This window comes from Lemur catta, chromosome 1 (genome assembly GCF_020740605.2).
Source record: "Lemur catta isolate mLemCat1 chromosome 1, mLemCat1.pri, whole genome shotgun sequence".
Classification (NCBI taxonomy): domain Eukaryota; kingdom Metazoa; phylum Chordata; class Mammalia; order Primates; family Lemuridae; genus Lemur; species Lemur catta.
Window position 1 is genome coordinate 56,159,304 of NC_059128.1, and position 17,376 is coordinate 56,176,679.

The window sequence follows — 17,376 nt, forward strand, 5'->3', positions numbered from 1 at the left end:
TTACTACTGCAGCATAGCCTAGCCTAGCCTGACTAATCTTTATTTTCTCTATACTGCCCATATATTTGTTACTTAGTTCCTTTACAGAGTAATCACCATTTACTTGGTGACTAAAGTTTAGATTCTCAGCACCAGCTCAAAAAGAATGAAGACCCCAAACTGATAAAACTGAAAGAGTAAAGACTGTCAGTTATTTAAATTAGGAGACTATACACATCCTAAGAAATTACCATGCTTTTATTTCTACAAAAGTTACAGCCATGGATGATAAGTGCACTCACAAGGTTTTGTTTCTTTGTTTTTTCCCTTTTAAATTTATTGGACTATGTGCCAGGCACTACCATAAGTGCTTTTTAAGAACTTAATCTTCACTTAAGACACCAAGAGGTTAAGTAACTTAGTTACTTAACTAAGTACTTACTTACTTAACCTAACTACTTGTGTTAGGTCACAAAGTCAGCAAGTGAAGTAAGTTGCCAAGAGTAAAACTCAAAGAGTCTTTCATAGTCAAGCTTGAAAAGCAGATGTTACCTCTAAAAGGTTACAAAGTTTACTGTATACCCATCCATTCTTTCATTAATTCACTAAGCACTGGTGCTTACTGAGCACTCGTGCAAAGCCCTTTTCTTAGTGCTGAGGATGCAACAGTGAGCAAGATGCACAAGGTCTACAATCTCAATACACTTACATTCTAATGGGAGAGACTGATAAAGCAAACAAAGAAAGGTATAAGTAATTGCAGATAGTAAGTGCTATGCTGAACCCAAGTTATCTATCCCTGTGTAATAAGCCACTCCAAAACTTGGACTACAATAACTATTTCTCACAATATTTTGGGTTGGCAATTCAGGTTGGGCTCAGCTGGATGGTTCTGTACCACATGGTACTGGCTGGGCTCATTCATGTGCTCACAATCAATTGGCAGGTTGCCTGGAGGCTGTCTGGTCCTAGATGACCTTATTCACAAGTCTGGGGCCTCAGCTGGGATGGCTAGTCTCAGTGTCTGTCTCTGTCTCTATCTCTGTCTCTCTCCATGTCACATCTCATTCTCAAGGAAACTAACCTGGGCTTGTTCACAAGGTCGTAGTTCCCAGAGAGTGATGGCATAAGCTGTATGGCTTCTTGAGTCCTTCCTTGAAAGTCCCACAATGTCATTCAGCCACATTATACTGGTAAGAGTAAGTCATAAGGTAGGCTCAGATTCAAGAGATGGGGAAATAGACTCCATCTCCTAACGAGAGGAAAAGCAAAGAATCTGCAGCCATTAACCCACCACAGAAGTAAATAAGGTGCATGTAACTGAAAATATAGGCAAAAGTAGCTAAGTACAGTGAGGTTACTTTAGAAGAATCAAGAAAGATCTCTGAGGTGCAATAATGATCCAGCCATTTGAAGACAGAAGAACATTAAAGGCTGAAGGAACAGCAAGTACAAAGACCTTGAGGCAAGAACAAGTTTGGTATGTTTGAGGGGCAATAAAATTCTATTGTGCCTATAAAGCAGTGTAAGACAGCAAAAAAACCATAGATGAGTTTGAAAAGAGAAGAGCAGACGATGAAAGGTACTATAATCCTTGCTAAGGAATTTGTATTTTATTTTAAGTTAATGGGAAGTTGTTGAGGCAAGGGTGAAAAAGCAAAGAGCCCACCTAGGAGTTTTGATGAGAGATGATGTTAATGGAGATGAAAAGAAGTAACTAGATTATGGGATATATTTGGGGTTATAACCAATAAAACTTGTCAATCAAATGGATATAGGGCTACTGAAAAAGAGTAATTGAGGCTGGATTCCTTGGTTTTTGGCTTGATCAATTTGATGGATGGTCAATTACCCACTCACTCCAGCTTTAAAAAAAATGAATATAATTTAATTTCTACCTCCCCTTATCTATGTAATACTTTTCCTCCAAAGTATTTTTAAGAGTCTGAGTAATAAGTTGTTGGGGGATGGCTCTTCATAAAAAGAAGTCCATGAATATAAAACTGCTGCAAAAAGTTAAATTTATATAGAAAGAAATCCAATCCAAGAAAATCTAAAAATATCTTGCAGCAGGTAAAGGCGAAAAGATGGGCCAGGTGTGATGGCTCACGCCTGTAATCCTAGCACTCTGGGAGGCCGAGGCGGGTGGATCCTTTGAGCTCAGGAGTTTGAGACCAGCCTGAGCAAGAGCAAGACCCCGTCTCTACTAAAAATAGAAAGAAATTAGCTGGACAACTAAAAATATATAGAAAAATTAGCCGGGCATGGTGGCACATGCTGGTAGTCCCAGCTACCCAAGAGGCTGAGGCAGGAGGATCGCTTGAGCCCAGGAGTTTGGGGTTGCTGTGAGCTAGGCTCATGCCACGGCACTCTAGCCCTGGCAACAGAGTGAGACTCTGTCTCAAAAAAAAAAAAAAAAAAAAAAAAAAGACAAAGAAATGTTAATTCAAGCACTACATAAAGGTTGACTCAAGTGCTATAAAAGGGTCACAGCTAACACTTCTTAAAATTTGGTCATAGTTTCTTTTTAATTACAACATATTCTGGAGAAATGAAAGTTACTAAACCATTTTGCAATACTTATTTTAAAAAATGCTTATTTTATGCATTTTGGGTAAATACTATTCTCCATTTTGATATTTCAAGCAAATTTTTAAGAGTCATGCATGTACACAAGAATCATTGTTAGTAGACAATAGGATACACAATATGCATTCTTGATTAGATAACATAACCATTAACCTAAACTTGTTTCCAGCATTCCGGTTATTAGCCCATGGTCATATGCTCAAAGCTTAAAACAGTATCTGGCATGAAATGGGTACTCAAGAAATAGTAACTGAATTAATATCATAATGCCCTGCCAAGTTGTTATAACTGTCCTTCTCAAAATATAGGTTACATAATTAATCTGCTAGTCACTCAGAACCCTTGCCTCTTCTTAAAAAAAAAAAAAAAACAAACCAAAAAACTAGAATTTTTCTTCTTCTGAAAATTTGGAAAAACAAATTTTTTTTTTAAAGCAGGATACACTTTACACTTGAAAAACATCTACAAGATATAACAAGATAATAAATATTCTGCCCAGAAGGCTAAACAAATTGATTAGAAAGGCTCAAGACTAGTCCCCTCTAGTCACATTATGTTCTAAATTATGTTGGTTTATCATCTACTCAACACTGGACTGTTTCCCTAAGAATGCAGACACTGTAAATGCAGGAACTAAAACTATGAAACTCTTAAAAGAAATATAGGCATTAATCTTCATGACCTTATATTAGGCAATGATTTCTTAGATACGACACCAAAAGCACAGGTGACAAGAGAAAAAATAAATTGGACTTCATCAAAATTAAAAACTTCTATGCTTCAAAGGATATCATCAAGAAATTGAAAAAAAAAGCCCAAGAAAATATTTGTAAATCATATATCTGATAAAGGTCTAGTATTTGGTATATATGTAAAGGAGTTACTACTCAAGAATAAAAAGAAAACCCAATTAAAAGATGGGCAAAGAACTTGAATAGATATTTCTTCAAAGAGATATACAAATGGCCAAGAAGCATATTAAAAGATACCTAACACCACGTCTCATTGGGAAATGCAAATCAAAACTACAAGATACCACTTCACACCCACCCACTAGGATGGCTATAATGAAAAAGACAGGTAAGTGTTAGTGAGAATGTAGAGAAACTGGAACCCTTATACACTGCTGATGGAAATGAAAAATAGTGCAGCTGCTTTGGAAGACAGTTTAGCAGTTCAAAAGATTAGCATTACCACATGACCCAGTAATTCCTCTTCTAGGTATACACTAAAGAGAAATGAAAACATATGTCCACACAAAAACTGGCACGCAAATGTTCACAAGAGTATTATTCACAATAGCCAAAAAGTGGAAATAATTCAAATATCCACCAACTACTGAATGCATAAACAATGGAATATCATTTGGAAATCAAAAGGAATGAAGCCCTGATTCATGCTACAACATGGGAGGACTTTGAAACTTTATGCTATGTGAAAGTATGAAATGTTTGGAATAGGCAAATCCATAAAAACAGAAAGGTTAGTGGTTGCCAAGGACTAACGGGAGAAAGGAATTAGGAGTTACTGCTAATAGGTATGGGGTTTCTTTGGAGGAAATGAAAATGTTCTGGAATTAGATAGTGGTAATCGTTGCAAAACTTTGGGAATACACTAAAAACCACTGAATTGTACACTTTAAAAGAATGAATATTATGGTATATAAATATTATATTTCTCAATAAAGCAAAGGAGAAAAATGCAAACAATAAAGAATTGAGACATGGGCCGGGTGCAGCAGCTCATGCCTGTAATCCCAGCACTTTGGGAGGCCAAGACAGGAAGATCACTTGAAGCCAGGAGTTTAAGACCAGGCTGGACAACATAGTGAGACCCCATCTCTTAAAAAAAAATTAAAAATTAGCCAGATATGGTGGCTTGTGCATGTAGTCCCAGCTACTCAGGAGGCTGAGGTGAGAGGATCACTTGAGCCCAGGAGTTCTAACCAGGGTAACAGAGCAAGACCCTATTTCTAATAAAAAAAAAAAAAAAAGAATTGAGACATGACTTGGTCAAGACCCCAAATTATGCCAAAAGTGAAACCCAATCAGGGACTTTGTGGTCTCCACTTCCATTCAGTATGTCTTATAATCATACCTCCTCATTATTAAGATACTCAAAACTGTAACATGAACCACAGATTTAAGAATAAATAACTTTTAAGCAAAAAACAAACAAGTATACTATTTCAGTAACCAACAAACTCATACTTTAACCCATACAGTTCTATACCATAACCTTTTTTTGGAATCACAATTAACATTTAAGTATAAACTTTCATATTTGAGTTAATGGCTCTTCTTCTTTTTTTTTAATGAGGGGCAATAAAGGATTATAAAGGCTCTTCTGAATCACTTTTGGCCATAGCAGTTCTGTACATCCTCAGGGTGACGTGTTACACACCACTCTCCTTCGAACCTGCACTCTTCATCTTCACTTTTGTAGCACTTTTAGGACCAACAGCATGCAAGTGACAGACTAAAAAGTACTGGGATTTTACTTGTATTTTGCATTTGATTATTGCTTTTTCTTTAATTGAATTTTGCCATTCTGGAAGTTAGTCAATTTTGCTTCAACGTCTATGGGAAGTTTTTGGCAGACAAGTTTGCAGCCTCAGTAATAGCTTTTCAAAATGAAAAATCAGTCTAACAACCTCTTCTAGCTTTAAAATTCTGTATCTTAATCTGAGACATGTCAATTTCCACTGCCTTTTAATACATTGTCAGAAAACCTTTGACAAATATTTAAAGTCAAGATTTAGGTTAAAATTAAACAGTGCATGGAGCTATCAATACAACTATCTCAACTGAGGTGACAAATAGATGAATCAACATATGCTGTGTGTAGCTAAATTTGCACATATCCAGGCAATGATATCTGCCAATAAATCTCTGCATGGTGGATGGCAAGTTTCTATTAACATCAATTATAAGATATACTCAGACTACAGAAAAATTAAAATGTAAAAAAGATGCATCTGAAAATTGAGAAAATAAAATAAATTTAAAACTCAAACTTGCTTTTTTTAGGTCTTTAATCTCTAACACCCTTAAGCTGAGATCAAGGTGTGTGATCATGGTGCTACTCCCTAAAAAATGAATGTAAAAAGGTTCTTTTCTCATTAATGAGCTTACAGAGAATAATACTGAATATATAATAAACCACTAAGGGAAAGGACCAAGAAAAATTTGTAACATTATGCAGAGAGTTCATAGGAAGAGCATAAATGATATGTATATTATTCCATAGAAAAAATCTGGAAACCTTTTCATAGAAAGATGGAAAAAATTCAAGACTCACAGAACTAGAATTCCTAATCTTCCCTTTATATATACTTATAGGAAATTGTATTGAGGAAGAGAAAGAGATAAAGACCAAAAAAAGAGTGAAGAATTTCCTTTCTGGAACCATTTCATTAAACTTTGTTCCCAAATTTTAAAAATCTGTTTGACCTTAAAAACGGGCAGAAAAAAACCTGTCCAGGCCTTTTTTACTGAGCAGACTCATGGCACAGATGTAACTAGTTGAAACAATCATGTAATAAGCAAGCTTGAAGAAATGTGTTATATTGGGGCACTTTTATACACTGTTGGTGGTAGTATAAATTGCTACAATTATTTTAGAAAGCAATTTGGCAACATATAGTGAGATCTTTAAAATATATATATCTCCTTTGACTCAACAGTTCCATTTCTGGGAATATATTCCAAAGAAACCATATAAAATATGCAAAAAGATCTTCTTCCAAGTACTACTTATCATAGTGAAAAATGGAAAACAACCTCACATGTCCAACAATACGGAAATGATTTAAAAATTGTGGTATATCCACAAGACACAGAGTATCCTACAGTTACTTTAAAATATGTAATCAAGAATGCCTTTTAACTTTTTTCTTTTCATGATCTTTTTAAAGATTTTAAATGAATACATACTGTAAAAGAAAATTCAAAAAATAAAAATGAAAAATAGAAATTCTCTCATTCTCCTATTAAGTACTCTATCCCCACTCCCAAAAGTAACCGCTCTTAAGTTTGTGTTTGTGTGTGTGTGTGTAAGCTTCTAGAAATTTTCTGGGCACAGACATTCAAACTTCTCTAACAAACATTTATCTCTATATGGGTAATCTTTTGTTTTTAATACAAGTAGAGCAATACTAAGCATGTTGTTTTTTAATTTGCTTTGTACACTTATATTCTGGCTATTGTTCCATATCAGAATATATAAATCTGCCTTATTCATTTAAATTGATGTTTCAATATGTATCAGGCCCTTTTTTTTTTTTTTAAGTTTCTACACACAGCATTGGTCAATACGTACCAGCCCTTAGATTGATAAATATTTAGGTTGTTTAGATTTTTTCTGCTTACCAACCATGCAATAATTAACATACTTGGATATACAACTTTATGTACTAGTGTGAATAGGTCAGTTTCTACAAGTAGAATTTCAATATTTTAGATATTGAAAGTTACAGTCAAATCATCCACCAAAAACATTGCACTAAATACCTGCTTCCCTATCTCTCCAAACCATCCTAAACACTGAATACTACCAACTTTTAAACGTCTGCCAGCCTGAAAGATGAGTATTTTAATTTGTATATCTATAATTATGAATGATGTTAAACCATTTTTCCACTGCATGGTTCCTCTTTTCCTTATAGGCTTATAAGAAATTATCCCTTTGTTACATATGTTGTAAACATTTTTTACAGTTTGTTGTTGTCTTTTAACAGTGTATATAGTTTTTTTTTTTACTGTCTAGCAAATTTCTCTATTCTTTACTTTAGGGCTCTTGGATTTTATGTATGCTTTAAAAATCTTTCCCATCTCAAATATAAAAATAGTACATATGTTTTCTTCTACTCCTTTATAATTTCATTTTTATTGACAGTTTTCTCAACAACTGTAAATTAAAATGTAGATGTATAATTACATAGTTGGAGTTCAACTACGTAAAAAAATTAAAAAATACTAGAAGGAAATAAAAATTATTGCTGAATGGTAAGAACATATATGATTTTTTTCCCTGTGATTTCCAAATTTTCTACATTGAACACACATTACTTTTATAATCAGAAGAAAATAAAATTTCTTAAAATCTTCATATTTAAAATTTTTTTTTGTATTTTTGATTTTGTATTTTTGATGATTTTTTTGTATTTTGGCTTCAATTCTCAATCTATTATCATTTGAGTACCTGACCTAGCCTAAGTTTAATATTAAGGCAGAGATTTGTATTTTCTTTAACTCCACTGTCACGGATGACATGACAGGGAAAAATTTTAGAGTCATATAAAGGTCTGTTGAAAGCAAAAATTATGTTTTCATTTGGGAAGTTCTTTTGAATAGTAATCACAATAATAGTTATACCTTTGAAGTACTATGTGCCAAGTGCTTACATATATTAACTCATTCTTTACAACATCTTTATAATACAGGTATTAATATTATTATATCCCCATTTTACAGATTGAGAAACTAGGCAAAGAGAGGTTAAGTAACTTGCTCAAGCCATGCAATCTCACGAGTGACAGAGCCAGGACTGGAACCGAAAGTATCTGGCTCCTGAATCCCCATTCTCAATTTCTAAACTAAAATGCCATCTACAGGATGAACAGAAAAAATGGGAAGATACTTCTGACAACCCAGCAAATGTTAAAGTGAAGAATGAGAATAAGCCACAAAAGAACTTGTGGGCAGATTTATCCGAAAAATAAAAAGAGATGGGTCTACAGGAAATATGATATGCCTTTATTTTTTATAAATCTCTAGCTTTGAAAGGAAGTTTTTTCCTCCTTCCTTATTCAGATAGTGTCCCTAAGCTGAGTCTCTGAGCAGAGGTTTCCCAACTTTAATACCAGTGCACTGCCACAAGATAACAGTGCTCTAAAAAGCTGAGTAACAACAAATGGTTGTCACATAAATTGTTGCTAACATTAAACTTTTTTATGAGTAAAACCAAAAAGTAGTAGCATATGCTTATGATTTCATGACTGATCTTTTGTTCTTTGCCTCTCTGCTTGCCAAAATGTGCTAGAATCTTTCAAAGTGTACACATTTTTCTCTTGAGGATGCTGGGGACTTGTCCACTACATCATCTTCAACATCTTACTTTCCCCTCAAAATCTAGTCCAATTTGGGGTATATATCTCTGGCAAGCTAATTTTTAGTGCTTTGTGTGAAGCTGAAAGTCAAACTAAAGGTAAATGAATATGAAACTTTTTATTTCTCACAGATTAGAGGGGGAACTTTTCAGAATGAGCCCTTCTGATCTTGAGCTCTACCGCACATAAATGACAAAAATTTCTTTCTTCCTTTTCTGGTCTGATTCTGTCATCATACTGCCTCAAAGGCTCCTCAGGTACATAAGAGTCAAAAATATTTTCAATTTCCTTTTGTGATTTTTTTTTTTAAATAAAGGATTAAAAATGTACATACTTGACCATAAGAATGTAGACACAAAAATAAAAGAAAGGAATATAAAGAAGTTCCTGTAAATCAAATTTGTCCTTTGTTAGTATTTGTAAGCTCTTCTGAATATAAATGGCCAAACTGGGCTACTAACATCTCTGAGGAAAAAGCCTCTATGTTGGCAGCAATAAGAAATAACACAGTTCAGGCCGGGCGCGGTGGCTCACGCCTGTAATCCTAGCACTCTGGGAGGCCGAGGCGGGTGGATCGCTTGAGCTCAGGAGTTCGAGACCAGCCTGAGCGAGACCCCATCTCTACTAAAAATAGAAATAAATTATATGGACAACTAGAAGTATATATAGAAAAAATTAGCCGGGCATGGTAGCACATGCCTGTAGTCCCAGCTACTCGGGAGGCTGAGGCAGTAGGATCGCTTAAGCCCAGGAGTTTGAGGTTGCTGTGAGCTAGGCTGATGCCACGGCACTCACTCTAGCCTGGGCAACAAAGTGAGACTCTGTCTCAAAAAAAAAAAAAAAAAAAAAAAAGAAATAACACAGTTCAAATACAGATGAATGGCCATAGATTGCCAAAGATAAGAGGCACAAGCCTGAAATGCAGGAGCTCTTTACAATCTAATTTTGAATATATGACTGTTTTCTAAGGATTTACTGTACAAAATTAGCCTCAATTTTCTAATCTATAAAATATGGATTAAAATGCTCATTGCTGCTATGAAAAATCATGACATTCTTATTAGAAACTATTAGGGCATTTATAAGTTGATAAAACACATGATTACCTTATGAAAAAAGAACAGCTTAGGTTAATTTATGAACACACTATGTTTGGCAAAAACAAATGTGAGTAATGAGTGATTAATATTTCTTAATAATGTATATTGATAATTTTCAAATACAGGAATATGGTCCACAGAGAAATGATAGAGTAACCTCAAAGAAAGAGTAGAGGTCTAGAAGGTTAGCTAAAAATTATATAAAAAGGGCAGATCTGGCCCTTTATTACTTGGTCTTTCTTTTAATTTCTCACTCTTTTAATTTTTTACTCCCAGGCTTTAAAAGCCATTTACTTGCCAGAGATGAAAACAGTGAACCTTAGATTGAGCAGCTGGTCACTGTGGCACTTTTAGGAGCTTAGTTTTAGAGGAAGGAAACAGTGGGAGCTAAAAGCCCCAAGGAAAATCACAAATGGGTATAGTAAACATTTCTAGAGATGTGGAGTAACAAGATAAAACTTATACTTACAACTTGAGATTCGCGAGCTTTAGGAAACATTTTGGCAACATTGAGGCCATCGATGACAATATCAAAAGGAGGACAGGATTTTACAAAGTTCTTAAATCTCTTAAGTTCCTAAAAAAGAGAAGTCAGATAAAACATTAAGAACTTAGTAAGGACTTTATTATAAACACACTGCAATAACTTTTATTATTGTTTTGATAGTTCAAACTATTCATCCCTTAAACACACACACATACACTCTCTCTCTCTCTCTCTCTCTCTCTCAAAATGAAATCTGAAAAAGCCAGCATAATGGATATAACTGCATACAATGATCTGATACACTTTACAATCTCATAACACTTTACACCTCACAAAATACTTTCACATATAATTTCATTTGATCTGTAGCCAGCCTATCTACACTGCTAAATTGGTGCACATGATAGTCATCAAGAGAATGAAATGTCAAAATCTCTAAGTCCTATTCTGTAAACCAAGGAGAAGTAAGCCTCAGACATATTAGCCTACCAGTCTAGTTCTCAGTCTCAGGATGCTTGCTCTTGCAACCCAGCCATCCTGAGAAAGCCCATGTAGAGGTCACATATAGGTGTTCCACTTGACAGCCCAACTGAGTCCCAGCCAACAGCCAGCATCAACTACTAGACTGATGAGAGGAAGGAAGACTTCAAGATGACCCTAGCCCCCATTTGGTTATAACAATAGGAGACTAAGCAAGAACCATCCAACTGAGTCTAGTTAACCCCTAGAACCATGAGAGATAACAACAATAATAATAGTAATACATGTTTGTTTTTTTTATACCACTATATTTGGGAAAATAATGGAAAGAAAAGAAGGGAACTGTACCAGGTAAAATTTGCCTATATATGGCTTTTTGTCAGAGGGCACCACCCTTCAGTCAACATGGCCAGCAGGAGCAGCTGGAAATCAAGCAGAAAGCTGCAGACTTACAGGTTTGAGGAATCAGAAGACAGAGTCTGGGGCTGCCAGAGGATGGAAAGTGAGAGGGGGAATCCTAGAAAGGAAAATACCACAAAATTTGCATATAAATCTGCCCAAATACTTGGCTAACACTTGTTCTGTACGTGCATGGAGGAGACTCTAAAGAGACCAGCAAAAAAGCAACAGAAAGACCTGACAGACCTAAGCAGAGATTTCAGCTGCTGCCCACTGCAAGGGAGACAGTTTGGAGTTTAAGTCTAACCATGTTTAACAGCTTGCTAAAAGCAAAAAATCAATAATCTCCAGAGAAAGAAAACAGAATTCAGAGCCTCTGCAATATATAATTCACAATATTCAACATATAATTAAAAAACAATAAATATGAGAAGAAATAGAAAAATGTGATCCACAGTCAAGAAAAAAGGAATCAATGGAAACCAATCCAAAGTCTGAAACCACCTATATTAAAATAATGTAAGGCTATAAGGCAAGAACTGTGGTAAAAGTCTGATTTCTATAGAAGTACAGACACAGCTAAAAAGATAAACAGCCATTGTTTCCTAACTTGCCTTCCTGTAACTGTTTACTGCTGTAATTGCTTATTGCTTAGGTGTCACGTATCCTTGACAGGTGCAAGATTTGTGACTTCCCCAATCATCTCTATAGATAACATCGCTATCTAAAACCTAAGACTCTTCTTTGAGATACCTTCCAGATTCTGCATTTAGGTGGACCAGCTGACATCAGTCAGACCGGTGGCCATGCGTGGCAATTGACCCAACAGGTTTTGTGACCTTATACCTAGGAACTGTCTCACCTAAGAAGACAACTTCTGCTTCCCAACCCTATGAATTCATCCCCAGCCAATCAGCAGATCCAATTTCCTATCCCTTTGTTTGCGAAACTGCCTTTAAAAATCTTAGCCCCAAATTCTTGGGGAGATGGATTTGGGAAATTTCTCCCATCTCCTCACTTGGGACCTTGCGATACTAAACTCTTTCTCTGCTGCAACTCTTGCTGTCTCAGTATACTGGCCTCCTCCTGGGCAGTGGCAAGGGACTTGGTTGGGCAGTAACAGGTTCAGATGCCGGAGTTAGCAGACAAAAACATGAAAGTAACTATTGTAAATGTAATCAAGAATTTAAAGGAAAATACAGTCATAATGAATGCAAAGAAGGGAAATCTCCCCAGAGACTGTAAACTAGAAAAATGAACATTCCAGAAGCAAAAAGCAGAAATGAAACATAAAATATTTACAAAAGGGATTTAACAGCACACTGGGCATGGCAGAAGAGTCAGTGAACACAAAAGGGTAACAGAAATTATCCAATCTGATGGGAAAAGAAGATGAATTGAGCCTTAGTAACCTGTGGGACAATATCAAATAGACTAACATATGTGTAATTAGAGTCTAGAAAGGAAGGATAGAAAGAACAGGCTAAAAAAAGGTATGTAAATAATAGCCAAAATGTCCCCAAATTTGGTGAAAAATATAACCTACTCAAGAAGCACAGCAAATTCAAAGCAGAATAAATAGTAAGAAAACCATAACTAAAACTGTAACTCAGCACATCTGAGTAAAACCGCTGAAAATCAAAAATAAAGAGAAAAATCTTAAAAGCCGGGAGAAAAAAGAATACAATATATTTAGGGGAATAATGATACATATTACAGTTTAGTTCACATCAGACACAATGGGAGCCAGAAGACAGTAAGAGGACATCAAAAAGCCACTCCTTTACAATCCAGAATTCTATATCTGGTAAAAATATCCTTCTAAAACATTGAGGTAGAAAAATTAAAGTGAAATAAAGACATTTTCAGGTAAATGAAAACAGAGAATATAACCCCAGCAAGCCTACAACAACAACAAAATGCTAAAGCAACTTTTTCAGGCTGAAGGAAAATAACATCAGATGGAATCCTACATTTAGAAGAAATGGAAAAAACACCAGAAATGGTAAAGATGTGGGTATTTATAAAACAAAGAATATTTTTTCTTCTTTTAATTTCTTTAAAAGACATATAACTACTTAAAGCAAAAGTTATAAAGCACTATATTATTCACTATATTATGGGGCTTAAAATATGCAGATGTAGCATATGTTTTATGCTACAATAAAACAATAGCACAAAGGCCAGGAAGTGGTAAATGAAATTCTGCTGTAAGGTGTTTTTTCTTTTGGAGACGAAGAGTCTTGCTCTGTTGCCTGGGCTAGAGTGCCAATCCTCCCGCCTCGGCCTCCCAGATTGCTAGGATTACAAGGCATGAGCCACTAGCCCAGCCAAGGTTCTTATATTTTATGTGAAATGGTACAAGAAAAACTCTAAGCAGACTGGATTAAGTTAAGGATTCATATTTTAATGCCAAATCATTCTCTAATCATTAGGGAAATGCAAATCAAAATTACAATGAAATATCACCTAATTCCAGTGAGAATGGCCTTTATCATAAAGTCCCAAAACAACAAATGCTGGCGTGGATACGGAGAGATTGGAACACTCTTACACTGCTGGTGGGACTGCAAATTAGTACAACCCCTGTGGAAAGTAATTTGGAGATACTTCAAAGAGCTAAAAATAGGAATACCATTTGATCCAGCAATCCCTCTACTAGGCATCTACCCAAAGGAAAAAAAGACATTCTATAATAAAGACATCTGCACTCGAATATTTACAGCAGCACAATTCACAATTGTAAAGATGCGGAAACAACCTAAGTGCCCATCAATACATGAGTGGATTAATAAAATGTGGTATATGTCTACCATGGAATACTACTCAACTACAAAAAACAATGGTGAACTAGCACCTCTTATACTATCCTGGATAGAGATTGAGCCCATCCTTTGAAGTGAAATATCACAAGGATGGAAAAACATGCACCACATGTACTCACCATCAAATTGGTACCAACTGGTCAACACTAAGGTGCTCACACGGTAGTAATAGTTATTGGGTGCCGGTCAGGTGGGGAAGGTTGAGGGGGTAAACCTGCAACTAATGAAGTGGAGCGCACTGTATGGGGGAAGGGCACGCTTGTAGCCCTGGCTTGGATGAGGCAAACGCACTACATGTAACCAAAATGTTTGTACCCTCATAATATCCTAAATTAAAAAAAAAAAAAGTACAGCTAGGCCAGGTGTAGTGGTTCATGCCTATAATCCTAACACTTTAGGAGGCTAAGGTGGGAGGATCACTTGAGCCTAGGAGTTCAAGACCAGCCTGAGCAACATAGACAGACTTTGTCTCTAAAAAAATATAAAAAACAATTAGCTGGGCATGGTGGTGTGCACCTGTAGTCCCAGTTACTCGGGAGGCTGATGGGGGAAGATCGCTTGAGCCCAGGAGTTTGAGATTACAGTGAGCTATAATGATGCCACTGCCCTCTAGCCCAGGTAACACAGTGAGACTCCATCAGAAAAGAAAAAATAAAAAGAAAATGAAAATGAAAGAGAAAAGGAAAAGAAATGTATAGATAAAAGCCAATGTAAGAATTAAATGAAAAACTAAAAAAAAAAAAAAAATAATAATAATTGATTAACCCAAAAAAAGACATGAAAGGAGAAACAGAAGAGCAAAAAACAGACTGGATAAATAGAATACAAACAGCAAAACAGAATATTTAAATCCAACCCTATCAAAAACGCTGACTATAATAGATGCATTTATCTTTAATATAACAGAAAGCTGAAAGTGAAAAGTAGGGGAAAAACATATATCATACAACAGTGAGCTTAAGAAACTTGGGAGTAGCAAAACTAACGTTAGACAAAATAGACTGGAAGACAGGGAGTACTACAAAAAATAAGGGACATTTCATAATGATGACAGGATCAATACATCAGGAAGTTGTATCATAAATAAGAACAGAGCTTCAAAAATGCATGAAGCAAAAGCTGACAGAATTGAAAGGAAGAACAGATAAATCTACAATTAGAGATGGAGATTTCAGTACCCTTCTTTGCATTACTGATAGAACAAGTAGATAAAAATCAGTGAGGATATAGAAGATAAAACTACATTACTAACCACGACTGACTGACATATCTATAGGATACTATCCCCAATAATAGCAGAATACATACTCTTTTCAAATGCACATGGAACATCTACCAAGACAGATCACAAGGTAGGCCATAAAATAAGTCTCAAAACACCTCAAAATATTAAAAAACGACTGTTTGCTAATAAAACACATACATACACACACACTTAAATAAGAAACCAACAACGGTATAACCCCAAATATTTCGAGTAACACTTCTCAATAACCCATGGGTCAAAAAAGAAATTACAAAGGAAATTAGAAAATGTTTTTGAACTAAGTGATTAAAAAAACCTGAATCTCTATTTCACATCACACACAAAACTTATTTCTAAATGGATCACAAACCTAAATCGAAAAGCCAAAACTATGAAAACTCTAGAAGAAAACAGGAGAATTCTTTGCAACCTCAGGATAGTCAAAAATTTCTTGGGCAACACAAAAAGTCATCACTAATATTCACATAGTGAGCCCCTTGATATGATGCCCCTAAGAAAGACACAACATAAATTTTGTGATATTCTTGCCAAAATGCATAACCTGAATATAAACATAAAGAAATATCAGATAAACCCAAATTTGGAGACATTCTACAGAATAATAGACCTATACTTTTTAGGAAAAGTTGAGGCCCAAAAAAGACAAAGAAAAATAAGATTAAAAGAGACCAAAGAAACACAACAACTAAACCCAATGTGTGGTCCTGGATTGGATCTAGGGGAAGGAAAACTTTATAATGGACATTATTGGACAAATGACAAAACCTGAGTATCAACTGTAGATTAGATACTACTATTGTGTTAATGTTACAAAGATGAAGAACTCCTTCTGGTCCAATAAGCACATAAAAGGATATTCAACATCATTAGTCTTTACAGAAATGCAAATTTAAAACCACAGCGAGGTATCATTATATACTCACTAGAATGGCTGAAATTAAAAATACTGACTATAACAAGTATGTGGAGCAACTGGAATTTCCAAACATTGCTGGTGGGAATGTAGGATAGTATAACCACTTTGGAAAATAATTTTGTGGTTTCTTATAAAGTTAATTATACATTTATCATACAACTGAGCATTCTCACTTCTACGTATTTACAGAAGAGAAATGAAAACACACATCCACACAAAGACTTAAACAGGAATATTAATAGTGGTTTTATCTTAACTGCCAAAAAGTGGAAACGATTCATACGTCCATTAACTGGTGAATGAATGGAAAAAAATGTGGTATATCCAGACAATGGAATACTATTCAGCAATAATAAAGAACTATTGATACATACAACAACATGGATGAATCTCAAATGCATTATGTTAAAAGGCATAAAAGCCTAGTTATATACTGTATGATTCCATTTATATAAAATTCTAAAAAAGGCAAAACTATACTGACAAAGCAGATTAATGGTTCCAAGGGCTGGGCGTGGTGGCTCACACCTGTAATCCCAGAATTTTGGGAGGCCAAGGCGGTAGGACTGCTTGAGGCCAGGAGTTTGAAACCAGCCTAGGCAACAGTGAGACTGAGACCCCCATCTCCACAAAAAATAAAAATATTGCTGGCATGGTAGCACATGCCTGTAGTCCCAGCTACTACGGAGGCTGAGGCAGGAGGATTGCTTGAGCCAAGAAGTTGGAGGCTGCAGCCAGCTATGATCTCACCACTGCATTCCAGCCTTGGTGACAGAGCAAGACCCTGTCCCTTAAAAAAAAAAATGTTCCAGGGAGTTAGGAGAGGCAATGGACTGCAATGAATATAAGGGACATTTCTGGGGTGATGTAAATTTCCCCTTGATTATGGAGGTTATTACACAACCGTATACATTTGTCAAAACTCACTGAATTGTACACTGGTGAATTTTATTACATGTAAATTATACCTTAATAAAGCTTATTTAAAAAATAAGAAAAACCTAATATTAATATATAATATCTTTAAAATTACCATTGATCCATATGCATGCTTTCATTTCTCACGTGACTTCATTAGCTTTTCTTTTTCTTTTTTCCTATCTTTTTTTTTTTTTTTAAGAGACAGGCCACCATACCCAGCCTCTTAGCTTTTCTATCTCTGCCAACTCCAGTTCGGTGGAATCATCATTTTAAAATTTCTCTGCTCAAATATATTTCCTACAAA

The 17,376-nt window shown here is 35.4% G+C and overlaps 1 protein-coding gene across 4 annotated transcripts in view; it reads right to left on the reverse strand.

Moving 5' to 3' along the window:
- LOC123650148 (protein only RNase P catalytic subunit) overlaps positions 1–17,376 on the reverse strand; it is a 128,322-nt gene that overhangs the window by 82,995 nt on the left and 27,951 nt on the right. For all 4 annotated transcript variants that reach the window (XM_045568695.1, XM_045568676.1, XM_045568668.1 and 1 more), the window contains one exon: positions 10,247–10,354. In XM_045568695.1, the coding sequence (XP_045424651.1) occupies positions 10,247–10,354 (108 nt within the window). The remainder of the gene's footprint in view (positions 1–10,246; positions 10,355–17,376) is intronic.